The sequence below is a fragment of the Macrotis lagotis genome, chromosome 1 (assembly GCF_037893015.1).
Source record: "Macrotis lagotis isolate mMagLag1 chromosome 1, bilby.v1.9.chrom.fasta, whole genome shotgun sequence".
In the NCBI taxonomy this organism is placed as follows: domain Eukaryota; kingdom Metazoa; phylum Chordata; class Mammalia; order Peramelemorphia; family Peramelidae; genus Macrotis; species Macrotis lagotis.
The window spans coordinates 904,974,248-904,998,835 of NC_133658.1; the positions used below are offsets into that span (position 1 = coordinate 904,974,248).

The window sequence follows — 24,588 nt, forward strand, 5'->3', positions numbered from 1 at the left end:
GAGGTAACTGTGTAAATAAATGAGCACCAAGAGATCCTGAGAGGTGGGGAAGGAGGGAGAGGGGAGGTCCCAAGAGTTGGGAGGACCATAGCCCCTTAGGAAAGGTCTGGACCAGTGGGGATGAGATGGGACTCCCCCCATCCCAGCTGAGGTTTGGATGGCTCTCCCTGGGCCACTCCTATCCCCTGAGACACAGAGGGCTAGGGTGGGAGGGGGTCAGTGAGGTAGGGTCCAGTGTGGGAAGGGATGGAGATGGGAGGGAGATACACATCCCTCTCCCCTGACCCCAGACTCTTTTATCCTGTGCGTAGGCTGTGGGCTTGGAGTGTGGCTGAGGTCCTGGGGTGGGGAGGAGGGAGGAAGGATGAGAGGAAAGGGGACTGGGTGGGGGGTGGGGAAAGGGGTGGCTCAGCTGCCTGGGGTGAGCTCCTGAGGCAAGGTCTCCTCCAGCTGGAAGTGACCCCTGGGCTGAATGGTATCTTCATCTTCATAGAAAGAGAGCAGGGAGGAGGAACCCAGGACTGTGGAGTGGGCAGGAAGGGAAAAGTCCGTGAACATAAGAACATTCTTCCCCAACCCTTATCATGTAAGTCTGCTGGTGTTCCCCCTGCCTCAGCCTCTCCCCATTTCAATCTATCTTTCATGCACCACCCAGGTCTGATCCTGTTACTCTCCTCCTCAATCATCTATAGTGGCTCTCTAGTACTTCAATGAGATAAATTGGAAATCCCTTGGTTGGCTTTTAAAGGCACTTCCTACCTTTGCAGTCTTATACTCAACTCTTCCATGCATTCTCCATCCAGTGACACGGGCCTCCTTGCTGTTCCAGGATCAGAACTCTTCAACTCTTACCTCTCCTCACTTTTACCCTAACTGTCCCATATGCCTGAATGCCCTCCCTCCTTATTTTCACCTCCCGGCTAACTTCCTTCAAGACTCAGCTCAGGTGCCACCCTCTATAGAAGGCCTTTGCCATGCTCAACTTCTGGAGAGTCCACCGACCCACCTGGAAGGACCCCAAGGCTTTCCCGGCCCCCTTGCTGAAATATTCCTTCCTGCTCAGAATTCCCTCACTCACCCATGGGCTCCTCAAGGTCCAGAAGCCTGGTGTCAGCATCGGGTTGGGTCCCAGGAGTAGCCTCACCACCCAGGAGAAAACTCTGAAGGAGATAGGAGGAGGAGGAGAAACACTAAGTACTCCCTGTATCACCTGCCTCTCTCCCTCCCTTCCGTTGGATGGGCCATCCCTTTCCATTTCCTGTGAACTGAAAGCAGGAAGACTCAATATCCTGAGTCAAAACTGGCCTTGGACACTTAATGAGCAGTGTGACCTTGGGCAAGTCCCTTCACCATTTACCTCAGTTTCCTCATCTAAGTGAGCTGGAGAAGGAAATGGTTAGCCATGCCAAGAAACCGCAAATAGAGTCCTAAAGAAAGAAATGACTGAACAACAACTTCACTCCCAGAGCCCTGGTTGACTCCATGATAGTTTTGCCTTTCTTTATATCCCCAGCTTAGTATACAGGAGATGCTTAATACATGCGTATTACTCCCTGACTGACAAGGCTTAAATGATTTCATGTATAGAAAATAGCCAACCTAGTTGTTCCCTGCACATGGTGCTCCTTCTCCCATCTCTGCACTTTTGCATGGGCTGGATTACCATTCCTCTTCCTCCATAGGACCTAGAACATCTATCCTCTAGAACTTCAGGGCCATTTCCTCTGAGGAGACAGCTCTGATCTCCTACTTGCTAGTGGCCCTCCCTTAACCAGTAATGTTGACTATCTTGGGAACTGACTTCTCCCTCCATGGACATCTTCTCCCAGTGGAATGGAAGCTTTGAGAGAGCTGGGGCTATAAGAGCTTTTATTTTTAGGGATTTTTTGCAAGGCAATGAGGTTAAGTGGCTTGCCCAAGGCCACACAGCTAGGTCATTATTAAGCGTCTGAGGCCGGATTTGAATCCAGGCACTCCTGACTCCAGGGCCGGTGCTTTATCCACTGCGCCACCTAGCCGCCCCACTATAAGAGTTTAATGCATGCTTCTTAAAAAGATACACAGAAAGAAAACAAAGAAATCCATAAGGGCATAGAAACTGCGCAATCGTGTTACTATCTTTGACATGTAATATGCAGTTTTATCATCATCATCATCATTATCCTTTATAGAGTCTTATGGTTTGCAAAGTGCTTTACAAATGTGATCTTGAGGGGTGGCTAGGAGGCGCAGTAGATAGAACACCGGCCCTGGAGTCAGGAGGGCCTGAGTTCAAATCCGGCCTCAGACGCTTAATAATTACCTAGCTGTGTGGCTTTGGGCAAGTCATTTAACCCCATTGCCTTGCGAAAACCTAAAAAAAAAAATTAAAAAAAAAAACAAATATGATCCTGGTTGGTCTCCCCACAATAACCTTAAGAGGCAAGTGATTAAATAATAAATAAACTATGCCCAAAGAGGTAATAACAATGTGCATCCCCTTTGATTCAGCAAAACCACTCCAAGTTCTGTCACCTGAAGAGATCATGAAAAAGGGGGAATCCTACATGTACAGAAATATTTATAGCAGCTCTGTTTGTAATGGCAAAGAATTGGAAATTGAGGGGATGCCCATCAATTGGGGAATGGCTGAACAGCTTGTGGTATATGTATGTATGTGACGGAACATATTTTTATAAGAAATCACGAGGGACAGGATTTCAGAAAAGCCTAGAAAGACTTGCATGGATTGATGCGAAGTGAAATGAGCAAAACCAGAAGATCATCATACATGCTCACAACAACATGGAATTATGGTCAACCATGATGGACTTATTCATTTCAGCACCTCAATAATCAAATACAATTATAAAAGACTTGTGATGGGGGCAGCTAGGTGGCACAGTGGTTAAAGCACTGGCACTGGAGTCAGGAGGACCTGAGTTCAAATCTGGCCTAAGACGCTTAATAATTGCCTAGCTGTGTGACCTTGGGCAAGATACTTAAACCCATTGCCTAAATTAAAAAAAAAAAAAGACTTGTGATGGAAAATATCATCCATATCCAGAGAGGGAACTGTGGAGCTTAAATGAAGATCAAAGCGATCAAAGCTTATTATCTTCAATTTTTTTTTTTTAGGTTTTCACAAGGCAATGGGGTTAAGTGGCTTGCCCAAGGCCACACAGCTAGGTAATTATTAAGTGTCTGAGGCCAGATTTGAACTCAGGTACTCCTGACTCTAGGGCCGGTGCTCTATCCACTGCACCACCTAGCTGCCCCATCTTCAATTTTTAAAAGTTGACTTATGTATTGTATCATTTTTTTTCTAATGTTTTCTTCTGTTTGGATTTGATTCTTTATTTTTCATTTTTACAAGAAAATGGGGGGGTTAAGTGATTTGCCCAAGGTCATAGCTAGGTAATTATTAAGCTTCTGGGCTGGATTTGAAATCAAGGCCTCCTGACTCCAGGACCAGTACTCAATCCACTGCCCTAGCTGTTCTGAATTTGATTCTTCTCTCACAGCATGATCAATATGGATCTATATTGAACATGGTTATAAATATAGAGTCTATATCAGATTGCTTTTTGTCAGGGAGAGAGAGAGGAAAGGGAGGGAGGGAGAGAGGGGAAAAAAATGTAAAACTCACAACTGTACAAAAAATTGGTAAAAACTACCAATATATACAGTGAAAAAACAAATACAATATTTAAATAATAATAATAGTAATAATAATAAATTAAGCCCAATTTTCAGATGAGGAAACTGTGGTGAATAGAGGTTAAGTGACTTGCCCAAGGTCATACAGTGAGTAAATGTTTGAGACTAAATTTGAACTCAGGTCTTCTTGATTTGAGGCCCAGTGAGCTTCCACTGTGCCTCCTGGCAGCCATGGGAAGGCCTGCCAGAGTTTTTGCTCTGACTCTTGGATTTTCTCTCCCTGGGCCCCACTTTCCTCCTGGTTTAAATGAGTAGGTCAGAGTTGATCTCGGAATCTCTACAATCCTTTGACTTTTCTCCCTCAAGTTCCCCTCCCTTGCCCCATGTCCAGATCCCCCAACATACCAGGCTGAGGGGTGGCAGCAGAAAGGGTTCAGGTGCTGGGCTGGGGGATCGCTTGGGGGGCTTCACTCCCAGGGCCTCAGCCCCACTGTCCTCCTCCAAGCTCTGGGGCAGGGACCTGTAAGAAAGGGAGGGAGAAAATTCAGGAATGAGGAGATATGCACAGAATGGCCAACACTAGCACTAGGGATTGCAATCCTCTGTCCCTTTTGCAAGGAATCTTGATGAACCTCTCAGATGGATCCAGCCCCAGATCTATGCTAGTCACCAAGAGGGGAAAGGAAAGACTAAATCCTAGTAATAAGAGCTTTTTCACTCAACAGATCAGTTGTTAATGACCTTCTGCATGTAATTAGATTGTAAGCTCCTTGAGGGCAGAGACTGTTTTTTGACCCTTTGTAGCCCCAGCTTGGAATATGAAAGGCACTTAATACATGTTGATTGATTAATTAAGGCTTCCTCCTACATGGTCACTGTCCTTCATTCTTGGAGAAGACCCCAAATGATACCACTATGTTGGAGTCAAGACACATTGTGTCCTTCTGAGGCTGATTGGCCAATGTACACTCAGGAGGCTTTACCACAGATGGGGCACAAATAGTCCATGTGAACATTTGGAGTGGAGATGGCTCTAGCATGTCATGCTTCATCTGAATAGTTCTGCTTTGCCCAGGAAGCACAATGCCATCTTTTATGAGAGCACACCATGCTGGTGGTTCTGTGCTAATGTCTCCCATGCCTGGGTCACTGTCACCTGAAAAGACAGATTATTCCTTGGGGCACATGTAAGCTCCTTGAGGGCAGGCCCTTTTTCCCCTTTTGTCTTCCTTTTCCTTTCATTTAGCCATTGCTTGGTGCCCACCCAATAGGTGTGTACAATATAGTTGGATGGTTGAATCTTGCAGACTACAGAAAGGGTCTTGTCTTTGGCCAAGAGTTAGTCAATATTTCAGTCTTTCTTTTGCATAAAGGTATAGAGATAATTATCTACAGATACCACATAAAAATGAAGTCTGAGCAGAATGGGCTCCATCTTAGAAGGTCAAATGGGGTGGGGATACATAGAAGTCTACATTTTGATTTAAAAAAATCAACTTCGGGGATGTCTAGGTGGCGCAGTGGATAGAGCCCTGGAGTGAGGAGTACCTGAGTTTAAATCCTGCCTCAGACACTTAATAATTACCTTGCTGTGTGGCCTTAGGCAAGCCACTTAACCCCATTGCCTTGCAAAAAAAAAAAAACCCTAAAAAAGATCAACTTCACACACTAGAATTGGAAGTGTGGTGGCAGCAGGGCATAATGTTTCCCTCCTAGAAAGCCAGCTAGCTTCACCTTAAAAGGGCTCCCAAGCCTCTTCAGGACTTGACAGCCTAATGGGTTCCAAACAGAAATAAATGAGGATTAAAAAACCAAGGAATTGATATTGTCCTCAAGATTGAATGGTTCAGGCCACCTGCCTTAGTATTGAATGAGGAGGCAATCCAGCTCACACCTGGACCACTAGGGGCAGCACTGAGTCAGGGGAATGGTGCTAAGCGGAATCATAGGGTGTCCCTGATGAATCTCCTCTTCCCTCACTCCAGTTAAGAAAACACTTTCTGTCAATTAGTAGCCACCTCTCCTCTCCAAGCATTTCGTTTCATTATCACAAAGAATCAGATCAGAATCAGATTCAACAAAGGATAAGCTGAATACAGGTTGATCACAAAGGCAACAATGCATTGGTGGTCGGAGAGGGTTCAATTAAGTCAAAAGAACAGTGGTCTTGAGTCAGAATACTGGGGCAAGGATATTAGCTTGTGTGACCCTTGGCAAGTCTCCAAACCTTTCTGAACCTCACTTTCCTAAGATGGGCTTAATATTTGCATCACTAGTTTAAAGGTTTATCTTAAACATTAAGCATGTTTCTGCTATATGAGTTATCAATATCATTATAGTATCACTACCTGGCTCAGTTATCTTCTAGTGGCTCCCTCCTGCTTTAGGATAAAGCACAGATTTCTCAGACTACCTAACACTTAAGGATGACCCCATTCTGGATTCCACATTCTCTCCACACTTAGAACCTGCTACTTTACTGAATGAACTTCAGTTTCAGTCGCACAGACTCTGTAACTTCTTTTGCTATCTCCTCCTGTCCCCGTCACCTCCATACATTTATCTAGTCCCTCCCCTCCATACCACTTCCCTATCACCCACTGACCTCCTTCTTCCTTCAATTTTCAGTCTCAAGACCTGCCCAAGAACTCAAGACCACAACTCAGAGAACCTTCTTTCTTCATCAGATTTTCCAAGAGCATCCATTCTTCCCCCTCATTCCCACTGTGCCTTATATCATACTCATTTTTATTATTATTAATATTATTATTATTATTATTAGCATTAGTATTATTATTATTATTAGTAGTAGTAGTTTTTGCTAGGTAATGGGGTTAAGTGGCTTGTCCAAGGCACACAGCTAGGTAATTATTAAGTATCTGAGGCCGGATTTGAACTCAGGTCCTCCTGACTCCAGGGCCGGGGCTCTATCCACTGTGCCACCTAGCTGCCTCCATCATTTATTTTTATACAATTGTTTTTTAGCTCCCGAGTAAATTATCCTCAATGGCAGAAAAAATGGTCATCATTGTCCATTTATGTCCCTCCATATTTAAGAGCATGATCTTGCATTTAAGCACAGGAATTGGCCCTGAGATTTCCCAGAAGAGGAAACGTCCTTTACCAATGCAGGTTGGCATCTTCTCTGTAACTTAAAGTCTTAAGAGAGGTATCTAGGGGGATTAAGTCAAGTGAGATGCGCAGGACCTTACAACCTATATGACAGGGCAGGATTTGATCCCAGATCTTTCTGGCTCTAAGATCTGCTCTCTATCTACTCTACCACTCTTTGCATTGAAATAGAAGCTAATGTGATCTCAGGATACATGAAGAGATGCAGAGGAGAAGGAAAGAGAAATGCAGTTGTCAAGTACCTATTCTTTTATACACCTGGGGAAACTGAGACAGACAGCAGCAAAGTCACTTGCCCAGGGTCATGCAGCTAATAGGTGTCTGAGGTTCTACTCTAACACTGACTCCTGGACCAGCACTTTGTGCACTGTGGTATCCCCTAGTTCCCTCTGTAAGCTGTGCAGCTTCCAGGAATGAGAGGGGTGCCAGTCCCTCTATCCTCTTAGTCTATGGTAGCTAGAGGATGGGAAGGTTAGGAAAACAAGCCTTCGTTAAGCACCTAGTATGCTAAGTGCCTCACTGATACAATCTAATTTTTCTACATTTACAGTTTCTGAAGCATGTCAATAAACTGGAGATTTTCTAGACAGGGGTTCATGAACTTGTGTTTATCATTATCATTATTATTATTCTGGTGACTTTTTCAATATAATTGCCTTTCTTCATATTTTTCTGTATTTGATTATATGCAGGTAGCAATGTGATTCTGAGGAGGGATCCCTGGGTTTTACCAGATTGTTAGAGGAATCTAGGACCTGAAAAAAATTCTGCCCTGGAAGGAGGTAACCAGAATGGGAAAGAGCTATGAGTTCATATGGGGTGGGGTGGGGGAATTAGCTGAAAGAACTGGGCATCTTTAGCCTGGAGAAGAGTCTTAGATGTCGAGGGGGACATGATGGTTTTCTTCACCTACTGTATTGGGGTGGGGGAGAAGTATTAGACTCATTCTCCTTGGTCCCAGAGCACAGAATCAGGGCCATGAAGGAAAGTTGAGGGATGGCATCCAAACAATATCAAAGCAAGCCTTGAGAATGTCAGATGACACTGGTTTGGGCTGGTCTAAGCTTCCCCATCCCATCCTCATTTCAATGCCTCCCCTCTGTCTATAACTTGCTTTACATATGTTTGTTTGCATGTTGTCTCTCCCATTGGATTGTGATCTCCTTGAGGTTAAAGGACAGTCCTTTGCCTCTTTTTGTAGCTCCCCAGTGCTCAGTCCAGTGTCTGGTATACAATAGGTGCTTTATAAATATTGACTGATTGATTGCTGAACCAAATGGGACGAAAATTGGTGGGCTTCCTGTTTGCAGAGGTTTCCAGATCACATGATTTAATAATGCCAGAAGGGAGGACTCCAGAGGTCATCAGCTCCTACCCACCATCCCTATGACTGATTTTACAGATGAGGAAACTGAAGCCCAGAGGGGGAAGAGACTTATCCAAAGTCACACAGTGTCAGAAGGCCAGATGCTGCAAATATCCAAGGAGGGCTGCAGAAGATGAGGGGTGGGGCACCACAGAAAAGGGGGCAGTTGGTGCTCAGAGAAATAGTAGTAGAAAGAGCCCAGGTCTCAGCTGAGACAGAACAGGATTACAGCTCTGGCTCTGATGCCATGTGACTATGTCCCTTGATCTCTCAGGGCCTCTGTTTCTTTATTTGTAAAACAGGGTTAGTTATACTTATTTTCGTTTGCCCTTCATTGTAAAGCAATGGGGTTAAGTGGCTTGCCCAAGGCCACACAGCTAGGTAATTATTAAGTGTCTGAGGCCAGATATGAACCCAGGTCCTCCTGACTCCAAGGTCTGTGCTCTACCCACTGCGCCACCTAGCTGCCCCCTTGTCCCTCATTCCTGAAGAGGACCAGAACATTGGGAGGTGAGGCCATGACCTGTAAATGAACTGGGTTTAAGTAAGGGGGGGCTCTGCAATGTCACAAGCCTCACTTTATCCTCTGGAGCCATCTGGGTCCAAATATGGATCAGGATGACTGGAGATGGCTCTAAATGCAGTAGGAGACCTTGGTCTTTTTAAATTAAAAGTCTTTAATAGATCTCAATTTGACTGAGGCAACACCCATTTCAATGCTTAAGGCTAGGTAAAAATGAGACAAATGGTCTTTTCTACTTGGTCAAAAAAAAAAAAAAGAAAAACTCCAAATCAGTCTGGGAGGGGAAGAGGGGTTTTTTGGATAAAACAGAAACAATGGCTATTTACATTCATTCCATCAGGTCTTAAACAGTGACCAAGTAAGATTTGACCTGGAACTTATTGCTGGCCCATCAATGAGAGTCAGAGGGATTTGGGTTTAAGGCATGGTCCTTAAAAAAGAAATGTGGACTGCACCCCAAGATGTCCTGCAAGGTTTCAGTGATCAAAATCATATTCCTTTGGACAGAACACTCAATCAGTGAGGGTATGATTCCTTATATGGAGAGAGGGAGAGGAAGGGAAGGAGAGAAAGAAGGAGGGAAGGAAGGGAAAAAAGAAAGGAAGAAAGGAAAGAAGGAACTGTGTGGCCTAACTGGAATTGGCCAATTTGATTTGATTTATTGATTTTTACCCTCAGGGAGCTTAGAATCTATTAAGGAAGGAAAATACCAATACAAACAACTATAATACCTATTATCAGGAACACAAGACTTAGAGCTGGAAAGGACATCCAACTCTCTCAGGTGGAGAAACTGAGTTGGAGAAGGATCTTAGAGGCTACCCAGAACAACCCCTTCATTTTACAGATGAGGAAACTGAGGCAAATAGGGTTAAGTGTCTTGCCTAGGTTTCCTCAGCTAGTAAGTATTTAAGGTCACATTTGGACTCAGGTCCTCCTGACTACAGGCCTAGTGCTCCGTCTACTGTGTCACCAACATAGAACTGGAGTTTAAATTAGGACCCTCTAATTCCAAATCTAGGATCCCAATATCTCCCCACCATCCCTCCTTATGCCATCCTTCCTCACCTCTTCCGAGCTCCAGCCTGGGAGCTTGTCTCTGCAGATTCCCCTTCTGCAGGGTGGGTCCTCTGGCTCAGTCGTGGGTCACTCCCCCATCGAAGCAGAGGGAGAGATTCAGGGGGTCGGGGTGACAGGCCGTGGAAGCTGCGGGCACGGGGGCGAGGGGTCGCTCCTGGACGTTTTCGTGGGATCCTAGTGGGATGCTCACTGGTGTTGAGCTGGAAGTCATCATCCATGGAGATGTAGGGAGCCAGCATCTCTAACTCTAGTGCCTCAATGTTCTGGGGAGAAGACAAGGAGAAGCCCACATGGAGGTTCTTGGTCCTGGAGTTGAGAAAAGATTCCAGGGTGCCAACCGCAATTGGTCCTGGGCTTGGGGAGAACCACTGCACCAACACCCTCCATCCTTTGCTTCCTATGGCACTATCCCTCTCATCACTCAACCTGGATGTGACTGGAGGACCCCATACCTAGAGCTGGCAAGAGTCCCAAAGATCCAGTATTTCCTTCAAATTTTACAGAAAAAGGAAAGACTTTACAGAGGTCAAGACTTGACCAAGGCCACATTGATCAGAGAAACCCAGGAGCACAGATTTTGAGCAAAAGAGACTTTGGAGGTTGTCTAAGGTTCATCTCTTCCAATTTATAGATGGAAAACAGAAGATGACTCTGGGCTTTGGTGACAGGGTCCCTGGCTGACTCCTATTTCTGTGATCTCAAGTTGTATCCATCATGAAAATGCCAAGATCTGTGGCTGTATGAGGTCCTGGGAGACCCTGAAAAGCTCCCTTCAGCTCCCTGGAGAGCAGTTCTCTTCCTTAGAAAAAAGGGTGATGCTGACATCTAGAGCACATGCCCACTTCATGGGGTTGTTTGTGAGGTTCAGACAAATGCTTACACTTCCAACAAGTCTGTAGGCTAGGTCCTGCACGAATTATCACTTCCATTTTATAGGTGATGAAACCTCGGAAAGTATAAGTGACTTGGCCAGGGTGACCCTGCAAAACAGGGTCAGGATTTCAGCCCAGGCCTCTCTGGACCTCTTCACTTGATCCAGTTTTCTCTCAAGAGCACATGAAGAAATAGAAAAAGTCTTTGAACTGACAAAAGAGCTATCAAAAAGCCCAAGTATTTCTCCTTAGAGGAGTGAGCCTCATCCCATAGAGACAATGCCTCTTGCTTTGTACATGATGCTAACAAGACTTGGGGTGCATGACAGGGATGCCCAGAAGATTGGGAATGGTAAACTGAAGAAGGGAGGAAACATGCTAGAGACAGAGGCCAGGGAACGGTGAGACATGTCAGCCAGGGAGGAGACAGAAAGGACAAAAAATTCAAGAAAGCAGGTGGCCTCCCTCAAAACCCCAAAGTGCTGGGGTGTCTGTCCCCGAGGGTCTCATGGGATTACAGAATAGGGCAATAACAGTAACATTATGGGTCATAAAAGCAAAAATATGGAATGTAGAATCAGGGAGACTTGGAAGGGTCCAAGGCCATTGATTACCAAGAGCTTAACCAGCTTCAGTACCTTCAAAGATGGTGAGTTCACTACCAACCTGTGCCATGCTAGGGAGAATCTCATTGTCTCATGACTTCAAGCTTGAACTGGCCTCTTTGCCATTCTCTTATTACTCTGTTGTCCACTCTGGGACTAGGCACAAGGAGGTTAATCTCCCCTCCAGAGGATGTCACATCCCCCTGAGTCTCTATTCTACAGCCTGAATATCCAGTCCCAGCAGCCCAGGAAGCCAGGGGCCAGCATGGTGGATAGGGGGAACTGAAATCTCAGCTCTTCTACTTATTCCCTCTGTGGCCCAAGACCAGTCTGCCCTCAATTATCTATTCTGTAAAAGGAGAGTAGGGGCAGCTAGGTGGCACAGTTGATAGAGCACCGGCCCTGGAGTCAGGAGTACCTCAGTTCAAATCTGGCCTCAGATGCTTACTAACTGCCTAGCTGTATGGCCTTGGGCAAGTCACTTAACCCCACTGCCTAGCAAAAAAAAAAAGGAGAGTCGATTGGACTGGATGATTTTCACACTTCATGAAATGGGTGTACTTGGTGGGGCATAGTAGAAGCAAGAGGTCCTGAGTTCAAATCTTGCCTCAGACATGTGGTAGTTGTGGGGCCTGAGTAAATCATGTTACCTGTCCAGGCCTCAGTTTCTTCAACTGTAAAATAAAAGTGTCAGGCTTGTAGGCCTCTAAAGTCCCTTCCAATTCTAGATCTTCAATCCCAGGTAATGCACTCTATAATTTTTTTGTTGCTATTGTCTACATTTTGCAGATGAGGAAACTGAGGCTGGAAGAGAGGAAGAGATTTGTCCATACAGGGAAAGGAAAGATGCTGGGGCATGGCAGGGTAACAAGTCGTATTCTAGCCACCAGTCTTGGCCTTACCTGCTCCACATCTAGAGTTTCCACAGGCTTGCCAAATCCAAACATCTTGTGTACACTTTCCATTTCCAGGAGCAGGTTATTTGGGAGATCAGCCTGTGAGAAATGGAAACAAGGCAACGATGAGTCCAGATCTCTATAAAATGGGGGCAGGTGCGGATTAGATCATCTGCAAGATTAAGCCCATCCCTGTATCCAAATCAGGATGGGAAGCCCAAAGGCCAGCCAAGAATGGAGAAACGGTGGGGGAGGAACAGAGCCTCCAAAGGCAAGGTCCTCAGATATCTTCACCCAAGACTCAGCAAAGCCCCAGGGCTGAGGGTCAAAGGGGAACACCTAGAACTGAGTCTTCTGGTAATCTTTGGAAATGCTTTTCTTTTTCTTTTTTTTTTTAAAGCACCTAATAAACATCATCAACAAACAGAAATATTTCCAGTTACAAAGAAGAAAAGAGAAAAAAGATTGTGCATGAAGTTGGGACTCTTGAGGTCAAAGGCTCTGGGTGGGAGAGGGATGAATGTGTAGAATTAGCTAACCTAAAATCTAAGGGAAAAGCCTTGTTCCTGAGTCAAATATCAAGGATCATTCTAGACCTGAGACCAAGGAAGATCCATGATCCATGACAGGAAGGGAATCAGGACCTTAAGGAATTAGATCAGTTAAAGGTTGGAGAAATGAAAGGTTAGAGGCTAAGCCTAGATCCTGCCCTGGCCAATGAGGATAATAGGGGATGAGGGATGAAGGTCCTAGGAACATACCTAAAACTGGGAGAGACCTTAGAACATAGAATGTCAGACCTGGGAGAGACCTCCAAACAGGGGATGTCAGAGCTGGGAGGGCCCTTAGAACATGGAATATCAGAACTGGGAGGGGCCTTAAGAAGAGGGGATGTTAGAGATAGAGAGGCCTTAGAAAAGAGAATGTCAGAGCTGGGGAAGGACCTTGGAATATGGACTTTTAGAGATGGGAGTGACCTTAGAAAATGGAATGTCAGAGATGGAAGGGATCTTAGAACAGGGGATGTCAGAGATGGGGTGGAGGCCAGGGTCACCTCAAGGATCATCCATAAGCCAGGAACTATGTTAGACACCTTTCAAATATTTTAACTGATCCCCGCATTGCTTTACAAATATAAACCATCACCTGCTAGAGCAGGACACCCAGAAAACCAGCCTTGCAGTGTGTGGTAACTTGGCCCAGGAGGCCTACATACCGGTGGAGGGCTTCGAGGATGTTCTTTGGCTGGGGATCCGCTGGGAATGGCAGCAGTGGCAGCAGCAGGGGTGGCAGCAGCAGGGGTGGCAGCAGCAGGGGCAGGGGCAGCCCCATCCAGAATGGGGGCCAGGAGGCGGCGAAGGTCTGGGCTGCAGAAGCGGCGAGGGTCAGCAGCCAGAGTGGCTTCACTCAGAGCTGGGGGCTTCAGGAAGGCAAGGATCCTGGGGCCAGGAGTATCTGTGAGACATGTACCAGGATGGTTATATGGGTGGGCTGGGCATCTGAGGGGCCCACTCAAATCATCCTGGTCTTCATCAACATATTTTCTGAGCTAGCATTTACCGTATAGATATATTGGGGATTTTTTGGTGGCATTGGGGGGGACGGGACAGGAGGCTGACCTTGATATTACGGGAAAGGGGGAGGAAACAGACAACTTGGTCTGGTGTCTGGGAATCAAGGGAGGGAGCTGCCCAATGTAGCTGAAGAAACAAGAACTCTGTGGCTAGAGTGAGAGTAGCACTCATCCTGGGAGGCTGTTGGATCGTGGGGCAGGAAGATATAGGGATTGAGGCTGTGGAAAGCCTGGAAGTCTTCCTGTAGGAAAGTCTAGGTGAGTCCTACCGGTTCAGTGAGCATCATGGGACATTCTAAGCAAGAATTTGGGGATGAGGTGAGGATGGAGACAGGCTGGATGCTTAGCTGAGGAGGATGAGTGGGATTTCTGGGGGAGGGGGGAGGAATGGCAGTCAAGGAAGTGGGCAAAGATCAGAGGCTGTGATGATGTGAGCACATGGTGCAGGGGTGATGTAGAGAAGGCGAGACACTCTGAGAACCTCCCTTACTCCCATCTTTCCACTCCTGGTCTCCCTTGTCTTCTACCCCCATACCCAAGCCGTCTCCGGGATCCTGGGGATTCTTCTCCGAGGGCAACCCCCGTTCCGTGAGGCGGGGGGGCCGGCGGGTTGGCTGCTCCGTCTGCTCCAAGGACAGCACCACCCCATTCTCCTCCACCCGGCTGGGGGGGGGCAGGATGGGGCAGAGGGGGCAGGGTGTCAGGGAAGGAAGAGCAGAGCTAGGCATGACTCTTGTCCCCTGGAAAGTTACCCCCACCAGTCCATTGTAAAAATTGCCCCAGGGGTGATATCCCAGCTTCAGGGTCCCCCAGGAGATAAATTGGCAGAAAGATGGACAAGTTTCATACAGAACTACTGAATTTCAGAGCTGGAAGAGGTCATTGAGTCCAACCCCCTGTATTTTACAGATAAGAGAAACTGAGACTCAGAAAGGAAAAGAGGTTTCCCAAGAGGCAGTAAATTAGGAACAAGCAGCTAGAATTTGAACTCAAGTCACCTGCTTCCCAGCATAGGGATCTTTCCATTAAAAAGATCTCAGCTGTCGTCAGCCCTGCCTCCCCGCCTCCCCAAGAGGGTCATGGTCCCTTCTCTTGCCTGCTACATACCTCAGCACAAAGTGGACACAGACAACACTCTCGGGCTGGGGACCTCGGCCCCCTGAGATCACAGTGGCCTGGGTCTGGGTCCAGAGGTACCCTCCATTACGGGCCAGGAAACGATACTGTCCAGTCACAGCCTGGCCTTTGCTGAGCACTGTGGGGAGTGAGGCAGAAGGCAGAGGATGATGGTCAGGCAGAGGAGGGATGGGTCCCCGTGGAGTGAGTGGGAAGGAGGTTCTCCCAGACTGGGACTTGAGCTGGAGATCCCTGTGGGGTGGGGCTCAGGGTGAGAGGAGGGAGTCTCTGGGGCAGACTCACGGGTATGGATGCTCTTGCTGACAGCATCAGAGTCTAAGGCATGGATGTACTCATAGGCTGAGCAGCCAATCAGATCATCTGGGCTGTATCCTGCCACTTCTGAAATCCTGGGGGTAGAGGCAACATGGGCCCTGTCAGTTCTGGCCTGCCCAGCCCAGAATTCTGAGAATGGGGACTGAGAAAGAGGAAAGAGGACAGGAGGGTGGAGGTGGGGAGCTTGGAAGGAAAGGGGTCAATTAAAGGGAAGAAGGACAAAAGGAGAAACAGAGGCCCCTAGGGGAGAAGAAAAGAGTGGGGAGGAGGGTAGACTCGAGAGGGAGGAAGAGAGCAGAGGCCTTCTCTATGGCCCGGGCAGGACGTAAGACAGACCTTTCATCACAGTAGGTGAATTTCATGTCCAAGCTATGGCGGCTGAGAAAGGCCCCTCGACCCAGGGGTGGCTCCAGGCTGCTGGGGTGTGGGATGGCCTCACAGATCAGAACCAGGCAACGAAGGGGTGGTTCAGGCCCAGGCCCTGGCCCACCCCCTGCAGAGGGCTCTGAAGGTGGGTTGTAGGCCCGCATGTGACCTGTACAATGCAGAACCTGGGGTAGAAAAGGGGTGGGGATCAGCTACAGATCAACAGGGTCCTCCCTGCTGCTGATATGCTATTTCAGCTATCCACTCCCTTTACTCAGCCCTTACAATGCCAGGGGGCTTGTTCTGTCCTGCCCCATGCCTCAGACCTCTTAAGCGATGTGAGCCTCCATAACCCTAGCCTCTGGCTCCCTGGCACTACCTCCATGGACCAATGTGCCTCAGATCCCCATCTCCAAATCTATTGAAACCTTTTTCCAGGGATTCCCACTTCCCCAAATCTCCCCTCTTTGCTCAGCGTTCCCCATTTCCCAGTATCCAAAGGGCTTCCCAGGTCTGTGGGGATACCCTTTCTTATCCTCGGAGTCCCCACCTTCCAGGTGGCAGCTTTGAGGTTGAGGGTTCGCCCACGGCTGGTGAGGGTGCTTTTCATCCGGAGGGAGAAACTCCGCTCTGTGGGTGCCTCCTGTTTCTTCTTCGATGGGCCTGCAGTTGGGCAGCAGGGCACAGATTAGGCATTGGTTCTGGGGTCCCTCCCTTAGGGGCTGGTCTCCAAATCTGCATCAAGCTGTTTTAGGTCAATGGCTTCCTGAGGGCAGGGTCAGATTCCTCTTCTTGAAGATGGGGTCCTATCCTCAGAGATGGGAGGTTCCCCCAAGGCCTGCCTCATGCAGAAGAGGTTCAGGCCTGGGTGGGGGGAGGTCCCTGAGGACAAAGAGGACTGTTCAAGATAGGCCTCTTCACGACTAAGCCTGGGGATCACCCCCACCCTTGCAGCACTACCTGGAGGCAGAGAGGACTCTATGCTGGGGATAGGGGTCAAATGTGCCAAAAGCTCACCCTGCCGGGGGGTCAGGACATCTTGAAGTTCCTCTTGGTCACAGGGATGGACAAAATCAAAGACACTGTGTCCAATAAGCTCCAACTACAAAGGGACGAAGGTGTTGGGATGGGGGATCCTGATGGCTTTCCCCAACCTCAGGACCCCTCCTTCCTGGGGTAAGTGATGAATCAAAAAATCAACCCTGGAGATCTGCTCCCCTCAATTCCCTACCTTGCTCCAGCCTGGGCTCAGGACTCAGCCTTCAGTCTCTCCTTCCTCTCCCCTGACTTCCCTTTCTACTCCCTAGCTCTGGATATCAACCCTCACAGGTTCAGCACCTGCCTAAGGTTATCATCCTTCAGTTAGATGAACAGAGACAGACGGACTCAGAAGTGAAATGAACCTTCAAGAACATCTCATTCAGCAGCCCCTTTAGAACATCTATACTTGAATTCCTCCAATGATGGAGAACTCACTACTTCTCAGAATTGAGAAAGGAAAATGTTGGAAGAGAGAAATTAAAAAAAAAAACAAACCAAGCATTCCCACACTATTAACACCAACTTGCTGTGTGACCTTGTGTAGGTCCCTTGCCTTCTCTGGGCCCCACTCCTTAAAATAGAAGCATTCAGATTCAGTGATCTCTAGGGACCCTTGTGGTTCTGGGAATCTCCTAGTATATGGGTCACAAGCCCTCCCCAATGGGAGAGACCCTCACCTGGCTCAGTCCTAGGTGTTTGCTGACATTTTCAGACAGGTAGGCCATGTCCCCTTCGGCCGTCAGCACCATGACAAAGCCATCCAGGGCCTTCAGGTAGCATGCATCCAGGGGCTCTCCAGACCCTGCGCCAGCAGCTGAAACCTCACTCCAGTCTCCTAGAAGGAGAGGCACCAGTTAGGACCCAGGAATCTTGCCTCCACCTGGGAGAACTTAGAATCCACACACCTCTGCCCAGAAGGCTCCAAGAAGATTGGCCTAGGGACATCTAAGACAAGGTGTCTGGGGGTCCAAGGTTAGCAAGGGACCATGGTGGTCTCTTGGGTGTGTATTTGGGGGGTCACAGTTGCTGCTCAACAACAAGGGGGCTGAAGGGAAAAAGGGGAGAGACTTTCCCAGAGACTGCCCCAACCAGGGCCTTTCAAGCGGGGACCCATCCTGCCGAGGCTCTCACCTGCTGCACACAAGCGATGCATTCGAAGGTAGCTGATGGTGAGGCGCATGATGGAGGCCTTGTCCAGATGGGCGCTGACACCTCGAGCGAAGGGCAGGGTGTGGGCCAGCTGGTACAGTACCTCGGTCTCCTGGCTCCTGCGGCTCCGGGCTGCATCCCGGGACTTCTCCTTCCGAAGTTCTGTGCTGGATCTGCCCAGGAAAAGGAAAGGGGGATGGGATGGGATGCAGCTTCTGCCCTTCCCCCACCCCTGAAACTTCAGCCCCTCTGACCCCAAGGGTCTTTTCCCAGAGGAGAACTAGAAACTGGGGACAGAGGAAGATCTGAATGAGGGAGGAAGAAGAGAGGGGAGATCAGAGAGGCTATTGTAGAAGGCTGGGAGTCAGGAGACTTGGGGTCTATGTTATGGAGTCTTCGGACTTTCCCAGCTCTGACATTCCCTGTCCTAAAGGCCTTCACACCTCTAATAGTCTTTATTCTAAAGGCCCTTCCAGCTCTGGCCTTCCTTGATCTAAGGTGTTCCCCTCCCACTAAGATTTGAAATTCCCTTTAGAGAATTTGAAATTTGAGAAATTTGAAATTCTCTTTCTAGGATTCTTTCCATTCTTTTCTAGAACCTTCCCCTATATAGCTCTGACATTCTATTTTTTTAGGTTTTTTTTTTTGCAAGGCAAATGGGGTTAAGTGGCTTGCCCAAGGCCACACAGCTAGGTAATTATTAACTGAGACCGGATTTGAACCCAGGTACTCCTGACTCCAAGGCCGGTGCTCTATTCACTGTGCCACCTAGCTGCCCCTGTTTCACCTTCCTCCCCCCATGGGCTCCCCAGTTCTGAGATTTTCTTTTCTCTCTCTTTCTTTTTCTTTAGTTTTTGCAAGGCAGTGGGTTTAAGTGGCTTGCCCAAGGCCACACAGCTAGGTAATTATTGTCTGAGGCCAGATTTGAACTTAGGTACCCCTGACTGCCAGTGCTCTATCCACGGTGCCACATAGCCATGCCTGATTTTTTCTTTTCTAGGGCATTCTCTTCCAGATCTGACATTCCATGTTCTGAGGACCTCTTAGCTCTTTTGTTCTAAGGTTCTTTCTATTCTGTTCTAAGCTCTTCCCTTCCAGCTCTGACATTTCTAAGGCCACTTCTCACCTCTGATATGCTCTATTCTAAGGTTCTTTCCAGTTCTGACATTCAGTTCTGAGTGCCCTTCCTTCCATCCATGATATTCTGTGTTCTAAGGACCCCTTTAGCTCTAACATTATCTATTCTATGGGCCTTTCCACATCTAACATTCTATAAGCCTTCCCATCTCTGACCTTCATTGTTCTAACCGTTTCCTCAGTTCTGACATTTAGTTCTAATAGCCCGCTCTCCCAGCTCTGACATTCTCTGCCATAAGGGTCCTCCCAACTCTCGACACTCTAAAGACCTTCCTGAATCTGATGCTTGACTTCATCCCCCCCAGCCCCCTCACTCCCAATTGCTACCAGTCTCCATTCCAGTGCATATTACCTGGATGCTTGTCTCCTCTCTCTGCCTCTGCTTGTCCACTCTGTACCCTGACTCCCTTCCCCCCACCCCAACCCCTGCCCGGCCCCTTATCTACTGTTTACTAGACCAGGAGAGGTCTCCATGCTGGCACCGAGCCAGGAGCCCCAGGGAGGTACTGAAGTCCCAGAAGAAGGGATTAAAGGTCTCAGGTTTTGAGGAAGAGGGTAGAGGAAGAGGACGTGTCTCCTGTAGGCCTCAGGAGAGGTCAACATTCTCTTTTGTTCCCTTTTAGTAGAACTGGGAATTAGTAACAGAATATAGGAGTTGTTAGAGCTATCAAGACCAACCCTCTCCACCCACGGGGAAGGTAGTGAGTGGCCGGGCTTAGTGGGCAGACGGCTGGACATGGAATCAGGAAGACCTAATTTCAAATTCCCCCTGAGACACACTACCCATGTGACCCTGGACAAGTCACTTAAATCTTCCCCAAACAGTTTCTTTATCTGAAAAATAGGGGGAAACAAGAGCACCATTTTCACAAGATAGGTTGTGAGAATCTAATGAGATAATGTCTGTAAAGTGACTAGCAAATTTTACTGTACTATATACTATAATATATACTATATACTATACTATGTAAATGTCTACTATCATCATCATCATCATTATTCCCTAACTCCTTGGAATCAGTGTGGTCAAAGAAGCTTGGAAGACACATAGAATGAGAATTGAATCTCTACCTGGAAACGGCCTTGGCTTTTATCTAATCCAGCCCCCCAAGTTTACAAGATGGGGAAACTGAGACCCAGAGGGTAGTAATAAATTGTCCATGGTTACAGAAATAATAAGGAAGCAACAACTTACTAACAGAGTTAGGATGTAAAACCTAGTCATCAGATGCTGAAAATCCAGTGCTCTGTGAGCTGAGAGCACCTGGGGTCCCACCTTTTAGGAGCCTCTCATTGTCCTGTCCCAGGAGCCAAGGTACTGCTATCTTCCTTGGTCCTAGAGGGTAGGGACACTTTGTCTTAGAACCCACAGCCAGGCAGGCCCCGGGGTGGGTGGGTGGGGAATTCCTTTTTCCCACTGGTCTGGGATCACTATAGAAAAGGGGTGGGGTGGGGGCCTCCCCTAGCCTGAAGTGGGTGGGGCTGGGAGCTCCAGCTGGCTCCTTCTCCCCTCTGCGGTGGGCGGCCAGGGGGCCCCCAGTCCTGGGAGGACATTCTGTTCTGTACTAAGCGTTTGTTTTCCTGCCCAGAGGGTGGGGGTGGGAGGGACAGCCAGAGCCAGGGGGGCCCCAGACAAGCCGGAACAGGGGAGTGGAGGGAGGGAGGAACCTGGGACAGCAACACCAGTCCTAGAGTCCAGAGGCCCTGCCCCCTCCGGCAGCTGTGGGCCCGGCAGGGAGGAGGGGCACCCCACAACCAGAATTAGAAGGGCTGGGAGGTATGACCGGATAAAGGGCTGGGCTGGGAGGCAGGATCTGAGGTGGAACCTTAGCTTTGCCACCTACTTACTACCTGAGTGACTTAGAGGAAGACATTGTACTTCTCCCAGGTCTTAATTTCCTCATCTGTAAAACAGAGGCAAAGGGACAGACTAGCCTGGAGACCCTGGGGACAGACCTGTCTCAGACCTCTAATCTTGACTTCTTTCCTCTCCTGGAGCATGATGGGGTGAGGTCTGAGGACCCTGGCCTGGCGGCCGGAGGGTAGAAGATCCCTACTATTCCCCTGGCAGGGGGACCCCAGGGAGCTGTGTGGTCTTGGACGTGTCATTTACAGCCTGTTTCCTCTCTAAAAAGGAAGCCAATAAGGCCTGGGCTAGTGAAACAAGGTATCTAAGCAGAAGGGTGCTAATGGAGAAAGAGAATACTTTGTAGCCTTGGCCAGAGGAAAGAAATGGGCCAGACTCCTCTCTGGGCTAAGTTCTCTCTCGGCTCTGGTAGCCTCCGTTCTCAGGGACCTGCCACCTTGGTCATCTCACGTTCTAGATTCTCAGGGGCCTCCCAGCTTTGACATACTATGGTCTAGGTTCTAGGGGGTCTCCCAGCTTTGACAAAGCATGTTCTAGGTTCGCAGGGACCTCCCAGTACTGATATCTTTATAGATTCTCAGGATCTTCCTGATTTTGGCACCCTATGTTCCAGATTCTCAAAGGCCTCCAAGAACTGTTATCTTCTCTATAGGTTCTCAGGGGCCTCCTGGTTCTGGCACCCTATGTTCTAGGTTCTTAAGAGATCTCCCAGCACCGATATTCTCATTATAGTTTCTCAGGGGCCTCTCGGCTCTGTCATCTTATGTTCTGAGGCTCCCAGTTCTGATGTGACATGTGCTAAAGTCTAGAATTCTATAAGAATCTCAGCTCCAGATTCAAGGGCTCTACAGATGGCCCACTCTGCTCTCTGAGGCTTGGGAGATCTTGTGTCCCTGCAAGAGTTTGGGTCTCCCAGGCCCGGCCTATCTGAGTCAGTGGCTCTGGGCTGTATACCACGTGGAACCCTGGGTAGGCATCCATGCCTTGGGGAGGGGGTATGGGGCTCTGGGTCCTCTGGCCAGGGAACCCACACATTCTCCTGTCAGTTCTCACAGACACACCCCTTTCTACTCCTTCCTGGCTTCCTCTCTTCCCCAGGCTGGCTCCCAGCCTGGCCCTTCTCCGCCTCTTTGGCCTTGTGCCCAGTTAGGACGTGCAGCTGGGGGGGCCCTTACCCTCCCTATGTTCCAGCTGAGAACAGAAGGCGGGGTCAGGGAGGCCCCTGGCAGAGGCCGGGGAAAGGGGGGAAGGGCAAGGAAGGGGATGCCTCTCATTTATCCCCAAACAAGGAAAGGCAAAGCCCCCCCCCCCAGTTCCCCACATGGAAACACAGAGGTCTTGAGGCAAAAGTGAAAAAGTTGGGGGGGGGTCCTCACAGTTCTAAGCCCTGGCTATTCCTTGGCCTGTGACCCTGAAGTCCAAGGAAGAGGTTGAAAGATGGGGGGGTGGGTGTTAAGCTGACTTCCTGGGGCCCAGGGGTTTAGGGGTCCTATTCTAGATTCTAGTTGGATTTACTGAGAATATCAAAAGGGGGGCAGGTACCCTAGATACCCCACCAATCTCTTCCTGGACATGGGTATATCACCTCATTCCCATGGAAGGGGTTAAGGGGAGCAGCAGGCACATCCTTTTCCCAGCATTCGGGAAGAAGACAGGCACCCCAGGGGATCCCCATCTCATGGGCAGCAGCTCCTCCTCCCAGCAAATAGTGCCAGGCCTATCTCCTGGGCACTGTGCCCACTGGGGAGCCCTTCACTACATCCTCCCCTCCCCATCCAAAGGAGGTACCTATAATTCAGATGACGGTGGGGGGAGAGGAAAAAATGAGACCACCAGCCCAACCATCTCCTAGGGTCAACTCACCATTACTTGGATCCTCACTGCTCGGGGTAGCCTTCTGGACCATCCCTGGTCTCCTTCCCCCCAGATTAGTGCCCATGCCCCCAATCCTCTTCTGTCTGGGGGGCCTAGGTTGAGGTAAACAAAACCAGAAGAGAACACTCCGTTCCTGGCCCTGAGTGCGAGTTGTGAGTGGGTGGTGGCAGCCAAGGGGTGGGGGTAATGGGGGGGGTGGATGACAGGACAGGAAGGGGCTGGGCTCTGGGGTGGGTTGGGGGGAAGAGACACCCCAGCTCAGCTAAGAGGCAGGGTGGGTGGGGCTGCACCCAGCCAGGCCCGGGCGCACGGGGAGGGGCCAAGCCTGCCTCCCCCCTCCAGGGGGTGTTCCCTGCTAGAGTGAGAGCCAAGGTTCAGGACCAGAGGGGGGGCACAGTAGGGGCGGGGATGTCTCCAACATGGGAAGAGATCGAACCAGGCCAGGAAGCGCAGAGGAAAGAGGTGGAGCCTACAGAGCCCCAGAAACGGGACCCCTGGGGAAGTTGCTGTTGGCACCAGGTACCCCACTATCTGGTTTAGGGCACACCCATTTTGCTGCACCTGCTATATTATAGAATTAGCTCCTAACCCCCTCTCCCCCAACATGGTTGTCACTATGGAGGACTGAGGCAAGATTCTGCTAATATCTCCAAGTCCAGGTTTTAAGAAATTCTTATTCTTCAGCCCCCCAGGTTATGGCCTGGGGACCAGGATTGTGCCACGTATCCCTGCTACTAAAGAGATTTTTTAAGTATCCTCCTTGGGACCCTGGGGAACTGCTCCAAGGGCCCCCACAACTCCAAAGAGTCCCAGAGCCCAAGCTGTCACTGGGAAAGCCGGGGTGTTGGGAGGAAGAAGGGGAGCTTGACCTTAAGAAAGGACAGTTTTGACTTCTTAGCTCTAAGGGGGAGGATTCTGATCTTTAACCCAGAGTCTGTCTCCCTTGGGGCTCTGGGCTAGCGCTTTAAATGGACCCTAATTTTCATCACAAGGGGTATCTAAATATCACCCCCCCCCTTCTCTATGGATCCCATCCTGAGGATATTTTGGTCAAGGTGAAATCTCCAGAGGTAGCCTCATCTATACAGGCCCTAAGTAGGGATTATTCCGGATTCTTCCCCCGGGGGGGGGGGTCCCAGGAAATTGTTCTAAAGGTTCTGCTCTCCAGTTCCAAGGGGACCCCGGGGCTCAGCTCCACCCACAACAACTCCAAGCTTGGGACACTCTAATCGGAGAGAAAGAGGCAACGGCTTCACCCCTTTGACTCTAAAGGCGAAGGGATCCCCCCAGGGGGTCCCCAAAATACTGGGAAGGGTTTGAGGCGGGGGTCCCCATCTCTAACCGGCCCAGAAGGGGGCGCCCCTTGACCTGAGTCTTCAGGAGTTCCGGGAGATTGGGCGCAGCCTGGGTGCTGCGGGGGGGGGTGGGAAGAGCAGGCTCCGGGGCCCCCTGCCCCCCCCCCCCGCTTGCCTCTTTCCATACCTGGATCTCTGCAGCCCCCGGTCCATGGCTGCTGCTGCCGCCTCCGCCGCCTCCGCCGCTGCTGCCGCCACTGCAGAAGCTGCGGGGCCCCGGCCCCGGCCCCGCCCCCTCCCGTCCCCTCCCCTCCTGCGGTCCCAGGCGCCCCCTCCCCAGCCCCGCCCCTAATGCGCCCCCCCGCTGAGCCATTGGCCGACCCCCGCCTCGATCTTCGTCGGGGTTGGCCACCCTTAGTGTCACTCAAGACTGGGGGGGGGGATGGAACAGAGGGGGAGGGGGCTCTCTTCTGTTCCGCCCCATCCCCCATTCCAGCACAGACACCCCCCTCCCCCAGCTCACCAGAGTACCTCTGGCTGTCCCACTTCCCTCTCTGTGCCCCTCATCCCCCTCTACTCCCCCACCCACCTCCTAACTTTCCTACCTCCTTCAACTTCTGCACCCCAGCCACCTCCCCTTTAAACCCCTCTGATCCCCCAAATACCCTCGCCTCCATCTCCCTTTGCACCCCAAGCACCTCACTTGCCACAGACCCCTCA

The 24,588-nt window shown here is 49.5% G+C and overlaps 1 protein-coding gene across 1 annotated transcript; it reads right to left on the bottom strand.

Moving 5' to 3' along the window:
* On the bottom strand, positions 1-24,138 carry HIF3A (hypoxia inducible factor 3 subunit alpha). Its single transcript, XM_074219207.1, has 15 exons — positions 24,056-24,138; positions 22,562-22,665; positions 17,677-17,867; positions 16,522-16,606; positions 16,055-16,167; positions 15,475-15,689; positions 15,106-15,212; positions 14,794-14,941; positions 14,222-14,349; positions 13,330-13,568; positions 12,120-12,212; positions 9,729-10,003; positions 4,045-4,159; positions 1,079-1,160; positions 1-521 (listed from the first exon to the last, which is right to left on the bottom strand). Exons 1-15 carry the CDS (start codon positions 24,079-24,081, stop codon positions 409-411), a joined length of 2,034 nt encoding a protein of 677 aa, XP_074075308.1. The 5' UTR covers positions 24,082-24,138; the 3' UTR covers positions 1-408.
* Between the last annotated feature and the right edge of the window lie 450 nt (positions 24,139-24,588).